The following is a 19,795-nucleotide window of genomic DNA, read 5'->3' on the forward strand; positions in this document are numbered from 1 at the left end:
GCTAGGTCTAGTCACCTGCCCCTGCTACTTCAACGGTGGCCTCCAATAATTGCAGAATACATTTTTAAAGCGAGGCTTTCTTTGCCTACCATCCCATGGTGTAGCCTGGGTTGGTCAGTAAGTCACTGGTCAGGTTTTCAATAAGTAGATTCATCGTCACTCTTAAGGGGGGGGGGGGGGGGGTAAAGACTTGTCCAGCGGTGGGATTAGAAATTCAGTCTCTCAGCACAGCAGCCTGGTGCTCTAGACGTTAGGCCACAATCACACGTACACTTTTATCATGCCGACGTCAACTAGCTCTTTCAGATGAATGGCATGTGTTATGATGATTTCCATGCCACAGCACATGCCCATGAAGCAGGCAGTACATATTGTGCCCATGCCAACCAGCTCTTCGCGATGATCGCCACATGTTGATGATTAGGATTTTTATACTATGGTCATATACCCACAACAGGGAATCAGCCAAGAAGCTGCTGGTCTATCTTGAATAAATTGAGAATAAATGAAGAAATACAAGCCAATATAAGAGTATTACATATTATGAGTATGCGAGAGCACATGTGTGCATAGCAATTTCCCTTACGCCAGAGATGCAGGAACGAAATGGGAAAAAAATAGCATTTCGTGAACCATTTCACATAGATCCCAAAATGTGTGTTGAATCTGCTTTTTTTTTTTTTTTTTTCTGTCATTGTGTCTCATCCTCAGGATAACTTTACACAAGAAGAAAGGCTGCTGATGCTCTCGCACCAGGCTGTGACTGAAAATGTTACTGAAAGCATTGGCATGCTATCACACACACGTAAAAACAAAGAGGACAACAGAAGCGCCGACTTTTTTGTTCCTACTTTCGCCTGCCTGCCTGCCTGCCTTTCAGTGACATGAATCCCTGCGAGCGTTCTCAACTTTCAGTCGTTCTATGCCATGAAACTTCATGGGATGAGAATGCATGCTGGCTAGTGAAATTCAGTTAACTAGTTCTGTTTAAATGAGGGAGTCAGTGACTACAGCCAAACCTTGTTATAAGGAAGTCGCATCTGCCACAAAACAACCTTCACTATATATTCAGTGTTTGTTGCAAGCATATATTTGTTTCATGCTGATATCAGCAGGAGACATTTTAGGTGTACCTACTTTGTTGCATCAAGGCTCAACTGTACTTTGAGCAGATATTTATGAGCGGCAATAGTTTGAGGCTGTCGAATATTAAGAAAAAAAAATTGAATGAAATTGAGTGCAGGTGTTGGTTGATAGTGTGCTCGTTTTGTAAAATTCTGCTGTGCAACCCACCAGCGTAGTGTGCTTTGTTCGTGGCACCATTTCCCACTGAGCGCCTATTGGCCGCCTCACAGCCAATATGTAGCCAACAGTACCTGGGCACTGGTTCCTAGTTTTAACTGTTATTGTGCTGCAGCTGTAACTCGCGCTAGAAGTTGACAGTTATCACCGCTTTCTGGTTCCCAAGCAGGTGGTAAGAGACCTAGGTGGGGCCATCGCGACCAACGCTTCTGTGTGCACGCACCTGGTCACCGACAAGGTGAGGAGCCATTTGGCAGGCAACTTGTTTTTCCTCTTGCCCTCTTTCCTCTCTTTGCTATCTCTCTCTCTCTCTCTCTCTCTCTCTCTCTCTCTCTCTCTCTCTCTCTCTCTCTCTCTCTGCCCTCTCAACTGCTCATTTGCTTCATGGTGTCACAGTGCATACAAATTGGTAGGGGAAAGAACACATGACAAAGTTGCATAATGGATTTTTCTTTTTCTTTCTGGCTAGCCTGATATCGTTCTGAGGATGTATTTATTACAAGGGAGAATGTCTAGTGCTTCAAGACTGGAAACCTGGGCTGTTAGTAGTTTGTGTTTAAGATGGATGCCAACCTGTCTTCATCACCCCCCTTCATTTCTCCATGTTTTCGTATCTTGGTGCGAGCCATTTCATGACACTGTCTGTTACAGGTAGAGAGGTAGTCAAATGTCAGTTTAACCTAATTTTACTGAATTTTCTTTAATGATATGCCTTTGGTTCCCCGACGCTCAGTCATGGAACTTAACGCATTGAAAACCTCTTGAGCAATGAAGTGAACTGGACATCTCGCCTGATTAACCAACGGCTGGGGGAGAAATGTAGGTAAAATATGAAAATGCCGGGTTTCAGTTCAGGTGACGGATGCCATTGAGCTGTTGAGGTTTGCCACTTCCATGAAGGAACACAAGGCATCCACAATGGGCTCCCTGTCTAAGATAAGTGGTCACGATAAGTCTGTAAGGGAGGCACTAGATTGTATACCTTCTTATTGTTGCTTAATAAATATGGCACTCACATGAGTGTTTTTAAGTGTTCTTGATTTAAGAGTTCTCGTTTTCACAAAACAGTTTGCGGGTCCTATCATCTTTGTTAAATTGGGGTTTAACAATAGATCTTTTATATAGGGATGGCTCATTATTAGCCCGTTTCAGGGAAAGGGCTGGAGGAGAAAGCTTTTGCTCTGGACTTCTGTTTTTAAATGTGTGCGAAACGCAAAAATAGTAACGTAATGTCATTAGGCTAACATTGAATGCATTTGAGTGAAGCCTTGTCTTATTTGAAAATAAGATTTTGGGGTCCATTGGACACAAATTTTGAGTACCTTAAAGGGGCCTCGAGCCACTTTTTATTGAAGTCGAGAAATGCATTTGAGTTAAACTGCAATATTTCAGAAATACTTTACAACAAAATACTCCGATGCCTCCAGCAGAAGCGCAATTATTGACATTCAACGATTGCCTTTGATCCCGTTCGCGGTGCTCCTGCTCGTTCTTGAACGCCTTGCACTGTGAAGGCTACGGTGGAGTGAGGCATGCCCACAATGCTCCGCCCACTGGACGTCGCTGTGGTGCACAGCTCAAATTTGATTTTGGATGTTCGTGTAGATGCCATTACTTCCGATTTTAGCGCCCACAACGCACCGCACTTGGAGGCTGTACCTCAACTTACGGTTGAGTTCGCGGTATCTCGTTCCTTTGCTCTGCTACGGTGTACCACTCAACTAAGCACAGCTGTGTTCTCTCGCACCGAGTGGCGAATAGCACATTTCCTTTTGCACTTATCTCTGTGGCAATCACAATTTTCATTGGTTGAACGAAACGTCCTTACGTTCGCTCGTAACAAGCTTAGATAGACCGTGATGACAGCACACCTCGAAGCAGTGCAACTCTGAAAGCGAACAACCCGTTCCAGTTGGATCTTGGTGCTCGGACAGGCTTGCCGCATGCCTGGTGCCACATTGCCCAGAGACCACTCGAAGCGTGCAGTTGTCCTCAGCGAAACCGCAGTGAGCTCAGCGAGCTGACTTGTCGTGACACCCCACGGCAGCCGCAGTATCTACACCGAGTGGCAGATACAGCTAGATGCAACTGCAGTGCGTTTGCAGTATGTGCATGACAGGGCTGGAGTGCACACTCGTGCTTGTGTGCAGACCAGCATTGTCCTGCACCAGCTTGACGGACGGATAGTACCACATTCAAATTGCACATTTCAGAGCGCTGTCAATAGCTCAGTAAGAAACGATGTCTGGCAAGGCATCTAGCCACAAGCTGCCAGGAGCTGGCAGTCGTACATGTGTTCTGACCTTAAGTTCCACGTGGTTCGAGGGTATTCGAGTGCTCAAAACTAACCGAAATTGGAGAGACCTGATGGCTACGACACCACTAAGCAGTGTTGCCAAAGATTCGTTCCCACCGAGGTGGGCGCGGCCGAGTATGAGCAGACGACAGTCGGCTTCTTCTGGAAATGTGTAGTACTTGTTGAAATTCGGAACGCAGGACTTTCCTTACTTCAGCCTTGTTCGGTAAACTGCGGCAATAGATATACACAGTAATTGGAAGAAAGGAAGAAGCGCACTGATCCAAACACCCTTCTTGCTTGATGTCGGCTGTCAGCTAATGGCAGTGCTTTGTGGGAATCTGCCTGCTGGCACATTAGTCCAGGGTTAACAAGTTGGCTGCAGCATCTCCTCTTGAGGTCCAAAGTGCTGTGTGTCGCGACTCGCTGTTGAGCTACATTTCATGTCTCGCATGTGCATAGTGATCCACTGCTAAGTCCCTGGTGAGTCGCACTCCTTTGAAACTTTCTTGAGCACCAGACAAATGGTGCCGCAATACGTCGAATCAGAAGCAACAAAAATTTTTGCTCTTCATTTATTTCTAGAAAAGATGGCACTTGCCCGCTACAGAAAAGCCCTTCTACAGCCGCACATGGGGTATAACTGCTTTGATGCGCCCATTGCCCACATTGCAGTGAATGTGTTAAAGAGCTCCTCACAAGTGACAGTATGTTGTCAAGTTTCACTCTTTTCTTGCAAAACAACTTTGTACTGTGCGGCAACTTACCGTCGCCTGCGGGCTGGTGAATTACCCTTCAGGTGATGACCACTAATGGCATCTCTTTTGAATTGGTGTGGAAACAAATAACCTCACGTAACCTCTGTGTGCTACTTATGTGTTACCTTATCTTAATCTAGTATTCTACCTATCCCTGCTTTGTTTTGTAAATTTACCTATGCTTGTGGCAGTCACATCCCTATCTCATCCCTGCTTTGTCTAGTTTATTGTTACCTGACCTTTCCTCTTTTTCGCTGTGTACCACCGGCAGTTTCGAAGAACGGTCAAGGCACTGTGCTGCATCGGAAAGGGCACGCCAATCGTCGACGTAGCCTGGATAAAGAAGTGCCAGGAGGCCGGAGCCTTTGTGGGTCAGTTTGAAGCTTTCTCTTGCTAGATTTTGAACGAATGACAAGACTGCACATTGTTGTGCACGTTAGCCTTAACTACTCGGGTTCTCTAAAATTCCAACTAAACTGTACAATACGGTTGTCTTTTAAAACAAATGTATTGACATATATTTTCAAAGTTGCAGACGCTCTACCACATGCTTCACACATGCAAATGATCTCTTTTAGCAATTATGGAGGTTGGAAAACAAAGATGGCGTTCACTGCCGTGATGGAGGTCTCGAATTTTATCCCAGCTACAGTGGCTGCACTTCGATGGGGACAAAACGCAAAAGTGCTCGCATGTTTAGATATAGGTGCATGCTAAAGAACCCCAGGTGGTAACAATTAATCTGGAGTCCCTTTCTACGGTATACGGCCTTTCAATGGCGTGGGGTCTTTGTCGGCACAAGGCTCGTTCATGTCGATAGGACCGATCGAAACAATAATGGATTGGCTGTGCGTTTGATTTCTACTTTGTTTAGGAGCAGCGATGTCACTTGTACTTTAGTTTTCTACTTTGAATCCTACTAGAGCTGGACTTCCGATTATAATGAACACATAGAAGACAACAAATCATAGGACATAAAGTAAAGTAAATCTCAAATGTTTCATCGACATTGGCATCCAACCCATATGGGCTTGCAACAAACATTGGATATAATAAAGCTTTTTTTAGTGTTAGGTGCAACTTTGTGATAACAAGGATTTAATTGTAACATAACTGTGTTTTCAATCAATCATCTGAGTGCACAGCTGTTGCTTTCAGTTTGTACCTGGGCCAAGCCAGAAGAAGCAGTTCAAATTAACCCTGTAATGGCGTACTTACCATATATAGTATCAGGAATCTTTTTTAGCTGCACCAAATTTTTGCAAAAAATTGCCTGTGGGAGATAGCACAATTCTTGTAGTACTGTTTGAGATGTTAACCAACAAGGATAAGTGACGGAATTAACATGCAGTGAGCCCCCTCTGTCTCTCTATCTCTCTCTTCCCCTTCCTTAAAGGGACCCTGAACCACTTTCTATCGAAGTGGAGAAATGCATTTCAAGTGAAAATAGGCTATTTCAGAAATACTTTGCTGCAAAAAGTACTTCAGTGCGTTCAGCAGAGGCAGAGTGATTGGCAATCAAACACGGCCTCCGCTGTGCTCCCGTTCCTTCTTCAGTGCCTTGCACTGCGAAGCCTGTGGTGCAGTGGGGCGTGCCCACAACACTCCACCTTCTAAATGTCACTGTGGCGTGCAGTTCAAATTTCATTTTGAATGTTGACGTAGATGCCACGACTTCCGCCTTTGGCGCTTACGATGCGAAATGCGGTTGTCGTCGGTGAGCCGCAGTGCGCTTAGCCAGTGGACTCGCGGCGGCCGCGGTATCTACGCTATGTAGCCGACTGCAGCTTGATGTCAGCTATCGGCAAATAGTAGCCGTCTAAGGAAATGGCGAAATAGTGTGTCCGATGACGAAATAAAGTGTCCAGAAGAGAGTGAGGACAGGGCCTACTGTTGAAAAGAGAGAGTTTGAGAGAAAGGTGACTTCGCGATTCGCTTGCGGGCTCCACACACCGCATACGACAGCAAAACTTGGCTGAGATGTTCACTGCAGCGTATGCTGCCCGCGGACTGGGTTTTTTCGCCAAGCCCGAGGGATGGTTCAGTGCCCCCCTGTAAGCAAGTAAGTCGTAGGAATTGGTCAGGCAAAAAGTGGCTCTGTTTGCATGGCCTTGAGGTTCCCCAAGGTTGCCCAGAAAAACTCCAAATTTTTTTTTTTTTAACTTGGCAGTTGTTTTGGGCTGGAGGTAGGCAGCGCTGCTAATCATGGTTGCAAGCAACCTTGAAAGCAGGTGCTCTCTGTTGAGTGTTTAACATTGTCCAACCATCCTGGTTTTCATCCCCTGTCTAATGGCAGACCACATGCCCCACATGTTGCTTGACAAGAAGGCTGAGAAGACCCTGCACTTCAGCCTAAGAGACACGTTGGCAAAGGCGTCGGCCGGTGGCGTACTTCAGGGATGGAGCGTCCACGCCACAGCCCATGTCCTGCCATCTCCCAGTGACATGAAAGGTGTTTGTTTGTTTAATTAATTTTTTTTTGTTATACACTCTTAAAGGCCCAAAGTGCATTTTTCTTTCACTTTTGCCAGACATTTGTATTGTGCTAATTTTGTGGGAAATCAATCTGAAAAAGCAGTTTTTCCTATGTTTTAGAATTGGGCAGTGAACAAAGTAATCTCTGATACAGTGGATATTCAATATCTATATTGTCCTCTCACCCTTGGAATGTAGTCGACACTTAAATACACCTTCTTGTGTTTTGTGTATTGTTATGATTGGCAGCAGAGGCTTAAGAAGGATTTGTTGCTAGCAGAAATGCAGGCGAAAGTACGGGTATATAATTGCCTTTTCGATTTGTGCATCAAAACACTGTTGACGCATTCCACCATTCTGGCAGCTGCTTATGTGGCCAGAAGCAATGGGACCTTAACATTATACCCGCGCTACTCAGTCAAGGTTAATGTCATTATATCTAGACTTGCTGCTACTTGTAAATCTTTAATGACATTGAACAGTATGACAACAGCTTCAGGAAATGTAGCAAGTTTGTCTTGTACTCGGATAGCATCAGAAAAGTTATTCCTAGCAGGCAAAAGTTCAAGAAAGGTTGCCGAAAACATTAACAAGGTGTCTACCATCAGGGAAAACATACAATTTTGAGGAATTTGTCAGATCTGGAAGAGTTAGGGAATCAACAGGAAATTTTTATTTGATCCCATTTGCTCTGAATCATGGAAATCGGTACCTACAAAGGTTACAGCAAAGCTATTGGTATGCTGAATTACTGCAAAGGCCGGGTGCATAGCCTCAAAATCAAAATTTCAATCTGTAGTAATCTTTGTGTTGTAACCCATATTGTGACCATAGCTGCTTGTATAGCTAGGTACATTTGGGATATCGTATAGCATGACAGCTGCAGATAAGAAAAAGATGCGCTTGGCAAGCTATAAATTAATGGATGCAACTATAACACCAGCACGATCATCATGGTCTCTCGTAAGAAACATATTCAAGTTTAACATGCTGAACAACACAGATGATACAAAAGTATACAAGAGACAGGTCACAAAAGCTGCTGCAGATTGAAACTGTATTCTGCTTTTTCACAGATTCCATGTCCCGCAATTCTTTTTTTGTCGCCAACTGTGCGGTTATTTGTGCTCTTCTTCATGTTGGACGTAAACCAGCTAGCCTAGCTTTAAACTAATGCAGAGGTGATTACAAGACGTTTCGTGATTATAGATGCAACGGAGTCCACATCATTCCAGTGTGCCAAATCACGCTTGCAAGTCGTCTTAAAATTTTCATGGGAGCATTATGTAAGATATTGGACTGCATTAACAGTGTAAATACATCGTCTTGTTGAATGTCTTATCCATGAGCCTTTGTGTTATATGAGCATTGCAGGGAGCTACGCTTCTTTGTAACATATTGTTATCAGTGCTTGGCAGCACACAGGCAGGCCTTAATGTTGATTGCCTCAAATTTGGCTAATGTATAGTAACCATTTGTGGGTAATGAGCATTCACCAATTTTGTGGTCATCCTATCCAGGGACTATTTCGCATGCTTTGGACACTGTGCAAAAAGGGCACTTGTGCAATGTTTATGACTGATTTATTTTAGAAAATTGTCTGTATTCCTAACGGTGCTGTAGAGCCCTAAGCCAGCATCACATTGTGGGTGATCACCACAGGAAGTTTTCCCTAGCTTCCTCATCGTGTTCATTTTCAGTGCTCTCGCATCTGGAGACGTTAGCTGGTCGTCTGAAGGCGACATATAATCCTGCTCAGCGTCAAAAGTCATATTCAGACTCACTTAACTCGTGCAACTTATTTCCGTAAACAGTGCACAGACAGGAAAGTTCGCCATCCTCGAAGTGCTTCACCCCACGAAAAGCGTGAATTTCTTCAAGCGTGTCGGTGCAAAAACGCAAAAGTTGTGGAATTCGAGAAATGGCCAATGATGACGCTTAAATCGACCCAGGTCTTGCGTGCTCATTTAACTTTGCAACGAAAAAAAAAAGCCTGTGACATTTCAATAGCACGTGACATTGCATCTGTGTGCCAGTGATATCAGCAGACTCCAAACATAAACCTTGTTGTCTAATGCACCGTACATTGTAAGCATGCTTTTAATAAGGACCAAAGATCTATGTGGAAAGTCGCAGACATGTGCTCATGACTCCTGATAAGCTAGGCCCGCATTCCACAGATTTTGTTTGAGAGTGCTGCAATTTCCAAAATCCTTTCTAAATTTTACAGGCTTTCTTTTTTTTGTCAGAAAAAGAACCACACTGGAAGGTATCTGTGTAGCACAAGAAGAAACTAAGACGAAGAAAAGCGCTTGCTTCATCTTCGTTTCTTCTTGTGTCTTTGTTTTGTTGTGCTATACAGATACCTTTCAATGATGACCGACCAACAAGCTCATATCACACTGAACCTAGGTTCTTTTAAAGGTCATTATCAGTCATATACAGACACCTTTCACAACTTCAGCACTGACACCTTATCCATTAAATAGGTTCATTAAATGTTTCCTAATTAACCTAAATTATTATATGTACTTAATGAAAATATACTCATGACTAGCTTTGAACACTTGAGTACTGTTCACGTAAAGCCCCATATTATTTTTTTTACTCTTAGCAAGATTTATTTGGGATGGCTGGTGTGCACACCAGTCTCGGTAGACGCGGCTGCAGCCTGCGCTATTGCACATTGATGTAACAAACACAGATTTAACAAGCTATCAGATACAACAAAGTAAATCTAAACTGTTTCTCGTCAATGTCAGCATTGCAATGAATCCATGCTTATAACAAATATCAGATGCTTTCATGTTGGATGTGACATCATCATAAGCAATTTCTGGGCCACAACAACCCTTAGTCGAAGTCCATTTGTTAATATGGAAGTCACTCTCCCTGCGATGTGGTTGACCTGATTTTGGCGTACTGTTTCCCTTTCAGAAATTGTGATGTGTGCAGGTGGCAAGGTAAGCCGTTTAATTTCTATACATCTCTCTTCCACGCTTTTAAAATAAGCGCCCAAGCTGATGGCGCAGACATTTGGTGGTTAGCAGACGCGACACGAATCCCAGACCGCGGCCTCCAAGATTTTCAGCATATGCCGCAGGCACCGTCTAGTCTTAAAGACCTTGCGAGGTGCAGCACTGGTTTTTGATTTTCCAGGTCCTGCATTTTATGAAGAACATGTGTTTTTCCAAGCTTTTCGTGACCCATCCACTCGTATCTCAAATGTAAAATTTCTGATGAAGGCTATTCTAGATTTGCATTATCTGAAACTGGGTTACTTATGTGGTACAACCCTTTGTTGGCCTTGAGAGAACCCCAGCTGGTCAACAATAATCCAGAGCCTGCTGCTGCAGAGTCTTGTCATTGCCCTGTGTCGCTATGAAACATGGAACCCACATTTTTCTGTACCCTTATGTAAATGTTAATTCTCACATTTTCATTCCTAAACAGCAGCACGGTTTTATTAAAGGAACTTAACAGCTTTGCTGTAAATTACTTTGAAATTCGTGATGTCACAGTGATGTGCTGAGGTTTCGCCACAAAATACAAGAAAGGGATCAATCCTTGTTCCACCAAGTTAGTGAAAAATGGAGTTTGGAAAAGGCACATCAGTACCAGTATAAACCAATTTAGTGTTACTCTTTAAGGGCCTCAACAACACTGTTACATACTGAAAACTTCTCAGTGCACCATGTTTGCAAGTTCTGCTTTGTCTGTGTTTATAGGGGTATGCAATGCAGTTGGTCCTAGCTGCATCAAACACAAAGGGGATCGTGAAATAGCTTGATACGTTGATTATTCAAAATATAATGAATGCCTATCTGAAGCTATCTGAGATCCCCGCATGGCTGGAACACTTTCCAGAGATCACAATTGGAGGGAACTTACTGATTTGTTTTTCTAAGGCTTTGTTGAACTCATAAAAGTTGACTTACTTATTTTGCTCGCGAACGTTACAAGTCGCTCGTGTTGTGGAATGCTCTTTGATATAGTGATTGTAATGTGACCCTAAAAGCCTGCGTTGCCTGGATACGAGACTGTAATGTGACTTGGGCACGTCAACTGCTTGTTGCACTTTTTTTTCTTCTTTTAAGAAGAATTAGAAATGTACGCACCAAGGAACCTAACTAGCCTGTACGTATAACTATGCACTCTGCTGCAATCAGTACACTTCACTGTAGATGACATGTTAACGTGCACCGCTGTGTGTCCATTACAACACCAGCAATACGCCATTTAAATGGCCAATCGTCATATGTGGGCAACAAGCCAGGCAGACCGTGCAGGGTTTCGGAGCCGACTTCCTGTTGGAACCAGTCAGACCGCCTCAGAGCGTCCCCTCATTGCACGCCGTAATCGTAGCTTTTTCCGCAAAGTGTGGATGTGGCTGCACTGGTGTTGTTAAATTCAAACTGCATTGTAAAGATCCATCCAAGTGGAGGTTGGAGTAGGATTAGTTTTGGCTGCTAGCGGAATACTAAATTGCCATTCGTGGAAAGCCCTAATCTACAAGAAGACAAACCTGCAGTGTCATCCATGCTTTCTTGTGCAATATGTATCAGACTAGGAGGCCTTTATGTTCTTGAAGCAGAGTGCAAATCTGCTCTTGACAATAATGCAGTTCGCGCGAGCCATCCGTATGCATAGCGAGCAAAACCGATCGTTTTTTTTCCTCCGTGGCATTTACTGCCCTTCATGTTCAATCTCTTGTTTGACAGCATCTGCCAAGACGTGAATATTTACAACGACGCGAGAAGTGACCGCTTTTCAATTAGAATCGCACTTGCAGGGGGGCAATGCTGCATTCAATATATTGAATGTGGCGATGAACAGGTGTTTGATGTACACATGGTACATCGCTATACTTTTTTGTGCGATTTTCGAGCGGGTTTTACAACTGTTCAATATAGACAGTAATTCAATATATCTGAGTTTGATATACCAGGGATCGACTGCAGTAATTCTACACCAAGTCTTAAACCAGTAGCACTACGATCAAATTGAATACCTTGAATTGCTTTCGAACGAGTCCTAGTCCAAGTATCCATAACATTAGCAAGTTTCTGTTATTACATTACATGTTACGAGGCGTTGTTTGCTAGTAGCGCAAATTGGGCATCGTACACAAATAAGCAGTTTGTCTGTGTGCACAGGAATCTTTGGAGATTGCGAATGATAGCTGTATAGCCAGTGAAGTCCTGCTCTTTGAGCTATGTAGCATGCTCCACTTTCTCATGTTTTATGCTTATAGTACAGTCAAACATGTTTAAAATAACTCGATAGTTCCGTAAAAAGTGGTCATTATATCAGTAGTTATATATGTTTGTTATATATGGACTCGCTCTTAAAAAAAGCTCAATAATTAACCCCATTGAAGATTGCATCATAAGTTACAATTCGGCAGTACTTTGGTCCGAAAACCAGATTTTCAGTGTCATTTTTGTTCTCGGTGCGTGCCCCCTACTAGCTGCAAACTTTCGTTAGAAACATCCATTTCAAAACATTTCAGAAACATTTTCGGAAGCTTTTTTTTTAGAAACATTTCAAAACTGCAAGCGCAGCTGCTATTTCTTATTCGAGAGCTTGTGATGTATTTAGTACCAGCAGTACACAACTGTATTCTGCGCAAGAGAGTGAAGCATTATAGTTGGCCGGAAAGTGTAAACTTCGGAAACTACTGCTGCGTGCCGCCATTCTGCGAAGGTCTCGGGTATCACAATCTCGGCAATACGACTCCACGTCAGCCACAGTAGAACCGTAAAATTACGTTATCAGTGTCACTTCGGTCGTAAAAAAATTTCTTTGTTCGAAAGTTAAAATGTCACCGCAAACTGTGATATCCGGATAATGGCATAGTAACTGCCGAGCCTTTGCAACATTTCGTGCCGGCAGCGAGTGGTGCGGCATTCTTGTTGTCTCGGGCCACGTGATCAGGCAACGTTTGAGGGGCCGTTGTTCCCATGATGGAAGGACATAGATGGTCGTTCCAAATCATTGAAACGGGCGCAGTGAGGTGGTGCCACACGGACAATTGCGCAAAAACGAGAGTGACGCCGTCGTGGCATTATGTCGCCGATATCGCACCGGCACGTGTACCTGTGCACGCCCCGTGCCTGTTTATGCTGTACATCTCCTTCCTGGAGGCATGCCTTGGACACGTGGGACCTTCTTTGCAGCTTCCATGTTCACCTCGAAAGCCATATTATTGTTGCGGTTGGACTCGAGCGGGGCGCACCCTTCGGTGCGCCCGGTTTGGCCACGTTTCCGTGCTTTGGCACTTCGCCTGTGCCCGCTTTTTACCGTGACCGGATTCATAGCGGTCATTAGAACAGTACGGCAATTTTTAAAAATGTTTGTTTTATCAGGAAGGAATTTCAGTGGGAAATGTTGGAAAATCATAAATGCAATGAAATTTGGTCGTTATAACCACTAGATTGTTATATCTGGAGTCCTTATAAGTGGGTCCAACTGTATACTCAAGGGCATGAAACTTATCCCACTTTTACTGCAGTTTGGAGTTTCATTTTGCACAGTTGGTATTCTGAAATATTTGAAAACTACACGAAAAATATTCATGTTAACGGATAGTGACTGTTCAATTCGAAGGCCAAATCAAATAGGACTATATCCACTTCGTTATTTGAACATATTTTTTATTCTCATACCCCCTATCTGTTTATACTGGTAATGTACTGTTTCAAAACCTCCTTAACAAACTGTCTTAAACCACCTGGAACAGTGTCTCATAAGTTAACGATGTCATACGGCATTGCTAGGCTGCCCTGGTAACATGATCTTGTTTGCTCGTTTGCTGGGTATATTATGGGGTTCCAAGTACAATCGAACCGCGATATAACAAACACAGATTGAAGCAAATTATTGGAGCTAATGCAATAAATTTAAAGTGTTTCTTGCTGATATGGGTTGCAACGAATATATGCTTACAACAATTATCGGATATATAATGCAGGTATTTTTTGTCAAACATAATGTCATTACATTATCATTATATATTTGTATACTTATAAATAAGGTTCCCCTCAATTGAAATTTAGTTGGATTCCATGTGCATGTCCTGTTGTTCTGCACTGTGTTTCGTTTGCTGGAATTACTTCATGCGGAGCTGTGTCAGCAAAGCCCGTTGATTGTGTTGTTTCTTGCCAATTTTTCTTAAACCAGTACCTGGACAACTTGCCGGCTCGGACTTCAACCAGTACAACTGTTGTGGTCTCCTGCAAGGAGGACTTGAAAGCTTGCTCACGTGCTCGAAACAACGGTGTTCCAGTTGTCGCCGCAGAGTTTGTGCTCTCGGGACTGCTTCAGCACAAGCTCGACATGGAAGCACATCGCCTGGAGTGAAAGCCAGAAGCGGGGGGTGGGAGCTTGCCGTCTTGCATGTCGGCATTCAACATTACATGTTGCTGTCACCATTGAACGTGGCTTTTTCTTTTTTTATTATTATTATTATCATTATTGTTATTGTAGACAGGTAGCTTTACTGTACATTCAAACGGACAGTTACCGTTGGCATTTTTTGTATATACTGTATAAAATTACCTTATGCTGTAACATAATGCCCCATCTTGTGTTAATGACAAGTCTATCATACCATCACATTATATTAGCCACGTAGCATTGAATTAACTTTTGTTTGTTGTGCCTTTCTTTTTTAAAACTGACGTTTTTATCTCATGACACCGCAGGTACTGTCATGCGTAGTCACAGCGACCCAATAAATGTGTTTTTAAAAAAATTATTTTTGCTGCATACTTTTATTGGATTGGAGGGGAAGAAAACGGGGGAAAATGCAGGTGATCAAAAAGCAACTGACATTCGGAGCAGAAAAAGCATGCCCGAGTTGAATGTTCGTCTGCATGCAAAGCTACCATTGGAGCCGCGTGAATGGAATGGGTTCTGAGACGACCGAAGGTAAACCTCGCAGCAAGAGCAGTCTAGAGTGCACGAAAGGGGCCCGTTGACCATACCATTAGTTAACAGTGTTCTTGAGTTCTAGCTTGTCTGTATACGTAATTGCCATTCACAGAATGCAGGTTTACCGCGGGCAGATAAACTTGACCAGCCGTGTTGGTGGCGCCATTTTGTGAAAAGTTTCACTATGGAGGGCGTGTAACTGTTACCGCAGTTAACTAACCATATTCTACTTAACTGCTAGTGTAAAGCGTGGCCAGCGCTACAATTCACTATGTGCAATCCCTTTTGTTTTATTGCCACGACAAGAACACCTATGTAACACATGAACTTTTCACGCATTGTTGCTGGAAAAGGCGTTGGGAGGAGTTTCCGCCAGTGTCTCTACTCCCTTCCACATTTACCATAACCTGGCATCTCCGTAAAGAGTAATAGGCGTGCGGACAAGAGCTTGAACTTGCACCGACGGGATGTGACATTTGGTGACAAAGTGCTTGTGCGCCATGGGTACTTCGGTAGCTACCGCTTGCCTGCGAGTGCTCGAGCCATTTAGAAGCTCGCAGGCAAGCGGTAACTACCGACGACTGCTCGGTCCGTACTTTTTGCATCGCTGCATTTGCTGCACAGATGCCACTGGCAGTATTTTACAGGTTCCAAATACTTGGGAACAAAAATTATTTCTGCCAACTTTCATCTGAACTGATTTTGGCAAGTGTTATATATATATATATATATATATATATATATATATATATACATACATATGCTACTGACAAGCTAGTGGATTTTTTATTTTGGCTATGAAAATTGGAAAATTAAAGATAGTCTGAAGCACCAGGCATGCAACTGTTGTTACAAAGCAATAAAAAAAATGTTTTCTGTAAACTGCTCCTATCCAGGTATGTCATGCAGACAAAATTTACGTACTTTATGCACTCCTCTTAAAGGGACCCTGAAACTATTCTGACAATTTTCTACAAGTGTACTGAGTCGTTAGAGTAGGTCCTTCTGATCATTAATTGACGCATCTAAGTGCTCTGCATAAAGCGTGTAATTTACAAGGTTTTAAAAATGCACATCACTGCCGATCGCAGAACACTTGCTCGGCGTAATTTTAAGCCGCCCCTACCCACGTGACGTAAATCACCCATACGACGTCAGTGGGGCGAGCTATCCGATTGGCTGACCAGGGCTGGCGATCGATAATTTTTCCAACTTTATGGTAAACAAATGATGTTTGTAATAGTTGGAATGTTAGTTAATTTGTTTTTATAAAAAAGGAACATAAAGAGAATGCACAAGAACAATCTTTCAGTACACCTAAGCACTTCGGCACGCAGCAAGTGTCGTCTGCTTGTGTTACAATGTGCTCCATCTTTGACGAGAGCTCCGGCGTCAGTCTTTTCGCGAGCACCATGATTCGACTTTGTTGCGTTGTGAGCTGCAAACATAGCGATTGGCAAAATGTCAAGCTGCAACATCGCGTCCCTCTGCAAGGCAGCACACGAGTGAACTGGCTGCAGTGCATCGGACTGCCGCTATCCGATCGGCGCCAGGATTTGTGTGTTTGCGGCCCTTACTTTACACCGGAAGATTACTAACACAATAGCGTTTCGTGAGTTTGGTGTTAGGGTAAACACAAGCGCAAGGGGACAGGGCCTGGCCGCTTGACTGTGCCGCTTAGCAGAAGCGCACATGTGAATGGTCTGCATGGTGCAGCCACCTGGTGGCACAGAGCTCAACCATACACAGTAGCAGTAACGAAATGTATTCTTCTTTGCTACTGGTGTAAACTTTTCGCAAGAGTGTAGTGATCAAAATGTTGTAAATGTTTAAAATGTTTTACACTTGGTTAGAGCAATATTTGCGCTTTGTTTGGCTGGTTAAGCTCTGCGCGAACAAGTGGCTGGACCGATCAGGCCGCTCACGTACATCTATGCTAAAGTTCCTTCATCAGTTTGAGTTTATGCATCCAGCCACCTGCCAAAATGCCCAGCTTGCCTGTGGTTACCGGAATACCAGGCATGTTCGGCGCGTCGACCAAATGCTCGCAACGCACGCTGCTTTGATAGCTCGCTTGGGGTCGACTGCCAAGCAAGCTGGCGGAGAGCTTGGCGAGGCTTCGCGCTTGCTCCTACAGAACCGGAAGTCGACGACACAGCGTGCCATCATTACGCAGAGCCAGTGAAGGCGGAGCGTAGCCTCGATCACTCGGCGAACAAGTTGAGGGGAAAATGCATGACTGCGCTAGGAGGGTAGCTTGTAATCGTCCGTAGCTCTCATAATATGAGACTTTTCATACAAATTGTGGTGTGAAAGATTAAATTTAGCTGTACCCTACGCGCCTACAAAATTTGTCTGAACCGTTTCAGGGGCCCTTTAAATACGCCACCAGTTTTTGAATAGGACTTTTGCAAAAGCCTCGTGAAACATGGCAAAAATTTACGGGAAATTGAAAACTTGCGTATCAAATTTTTCCGCCCCAGACTTGCTGATATGAGCAGGTTCCACAACTGCTATATCCGCTTCCGCTGCAGAGCTCCGGACTTGTCAACTTTGTGCTTACTTTTCTAACTTATTCACTTTCTTTTTATGCTGCAGACTCGTTGATGACGATAGCAATGCATTAGACAACTACGCGAAGCAAGGTTTGTCGTTTTATCGGCCGTGTAATCTGCAATAAGCATTCGCTTACAAATTAAGCACCTGGTGTCACTCGCGCACAGACACGACACTCGCTGTCTCACCACTGAGCGCAGGCCGAGGGGAGCGAACACCTGGGCGCTCCTCCAAAACTCGATATTACACGACCGTACGCACCAGGCGCGCTCGGGTACACGGCGCACACGAAGCCACCGGCCATCTCGGCTCGCCCAAACTTTCCACCCGCCATAGATTACATCAGAACCCGCCGCGGTTGCTCAGTGGCTATGGTGTTCGGCTGCTGTTCACGAAGCCGCGGGATCGACACCCGGCCACGGCGGCGCCGCATTTCGATGGGAGGCGAAAACACCCGTGTACTTGGATTTAGGTGCACGTTAAAGAACCCCAGGTGGTCGAAATTTCCGGAGCCCCCCCGCTACGGCGTGCCTCATAATCAGAAAGTTGGTTCTGGCACGTAAAACCCCATAGTTAAAAAAAAAGTTCATTACATCAGGGCGCGCGGGCTGCGTATGCGCACAGCCATGCGCAACCACGGCTGGGCTAAGAACATTTGTGAAGAAAAAGAATGACAATTTTGTAAAACATATTTTCTCTTCTCTGTTAGCGTGTTTTTTTTCTGTGATCCCACTACAACGTTTGTTTTTCCACAATTTTACAAGATCGTTGGAAATTTTATTTTATTAAGGGAGTAACTTTTACTCGATGACTGCAGCTTCCACGTCGTGCTAAGCAGTCGAATTCTGGGATGCGGTTGTAAGAGCTAAATAAGCACGCTACGTCGAACGTGCGAGACGTCACCACCCCCATGACAAGACATCTGGCGCCAGGGCACCCGGCACTGCTCGACACGTCCAAGTATACAGTCAGCGGGCTTATATATGCATACTCTGAGGGGCACGACTACCCTGATTGCAGCTGTGTCTTGTTGCGCAATAATACTTGCGTAATAATACTTGAGACGTGTCTTAGTCAGAAACGAAGACCAATTGGCTTCGCGCATACGAGAATTCGGATTCCCAGTTTTTGCGCGCCAAAAACCACGATTTCGTCTTGAGGCGTAGCGTAGTACATAGCGTAGTAGGGGGACTGCGGATTAAACTCGACTACCAGGGAACCTTTAAAGATCATTCGAGATCGAGATCTATCCGCCTATACTTGTGTGACTGGTGAAGCTGCCCGCAAATGTTAATTGATCGAAGACGACAGGGTGACAAACAAATCTCATTGCGCTCACAATGAAAAATTTTACACTTTACTGTATGGGAGAAATTATAGTAGCATCAAGAAAGCTGTCTTTGACCACAAATAGAAATTGAAAATAAATAAATAATAATTTATTATAACCTGTTTCTTCTACTGAAGGCAACTTTCTGTAGTAAAAATCTAAATTTTCTGGTTCTTTTTCTTTGTTAATTATTTTCACGTTTATTTCTTAGTGTAGAGCAGGAGACGCGCAGATCAGTTGAGCGGACTGATGAAAGCATTTCTGAGTTTCGCGTGTAAAATTTATATGCTGAAATCGAAGTTGGATTTTATCTACACAAGGTAGGGGCAAAAAAAGAAAAGAGAGCACTAAATCAAATAAAACAAAATCAGTATAACACGCCGTGAAGCACTAAACGCACCTAAGAAATAACTGTCAAGTACACTGTACTGTCAAGTAATTCCGCAAGCACTCTGGACACGAAAACTCTCCCGTGGTAGTGAATTCTACTCTGTCACTGTTCTGAGGAAAAAAAAATATTTTTTTACTAAGTGCAACCACGTACGGGTGCTAATGAGTGATCGTATTTATTTCCCGTTTATCTTGCTGCAGCTGGTTTACACAGTACGGTATAATTTAGTATAATTTTTCCTCGAGAGAACTTTATGTAAGAATATTAAACGGCTAAACTTCCTTCGTGTTTTCTAACAAGGGAATGTTATTTTGTTGCATCGATAAGGATAACCTCATCTTCGACACTTACTATGAATCTTTATGTCTTTTTCGTTGTATGCATCTTTTCGGTTATCTTTTATTTTTGTTTTCCCCGGTAGAAGGGCCCCATGTGACTGCCGCAATTACGTTGTTTATGTATGCCATGGCTGGTGATATCACCACGTTGTTTATGTATACCAAGCTGCAGGAAGGTGTCAGCTCCCACGCGAGAACCTCGAGTCGACACGGTTTTCCGAACGTGTCGACTCCAGGTCATCGAGTGCATGCGACGCCTTGAAAGCTGGCTTTCTCGCAATAAAAGTCATTGTGCGGAGAAGCCCAACGTCAGCCGAGACGACACGCGTGAAATGCTTATCGCGCCGAATGCGCCTGTCGCGTTGTGAGCGCATTCGAGTGCGTTATCGTAGTGTTATATAGAGACCTCTTAGA

General features: G+C 43.9%; 1 protein-coding gene across 3 annotated transcripts in view; it reads left to right on the forward strand.

Annotated features, from left to right (window-relative positions):
- Window positions 1-14,590, forward strand: part of LOC142557326 (uncharacterized) — a 37,395-nt gene extending 22,805 nt beyond the window's left edge. For 2 of the 3 annotated variants that reach the window (XM_075669076.1, XM_075669078.1), the window contains exons 10-14: window positions 1,469-1,540; window positions 4,628-4,727; window positions 6,653-6,808; window positions 9,769-9,794; window positions 14,014-14,590. In XM_075669076.1, the coding sequence (XP_075525191.1) occupies window positions 1,469-1,540; window positions 4,628-4,727; window positions 6,653-6,808; window positions 9,769-9,794; window positions 14,014-14,193 (534 nt within the window). In that variant the 3' untranslated portion in view covers window positions 14,194-14,590. The remainder of the gene's footprint in view (window positions 1-1,468; window positions 1,541-4,627; window positions 4,728-6,652; window positions 6,809-9,768; window positions 9,795-14,013) is intronic. The other variant, XM_075669077.1, reaches the window with a different exon arrangement.
- Window positions 14,591-19,795: the final 5,205 nt, after the last annotated feature.

Source organism: Dermacentor variabilis, chromosome 9, assembly GCF_050947875.1.
Source record: "Dermacentor variabilis isolate Ectoservices chromosome 9, ASM5094787v1, whole genome shotgun sequence".
Lineage (NCBI taxonomy): Eukaryota > Metazoa > Arthropoda > Arachnida > Ixodida > Ixodidae > Dermacentor > Dermacentor variabilis.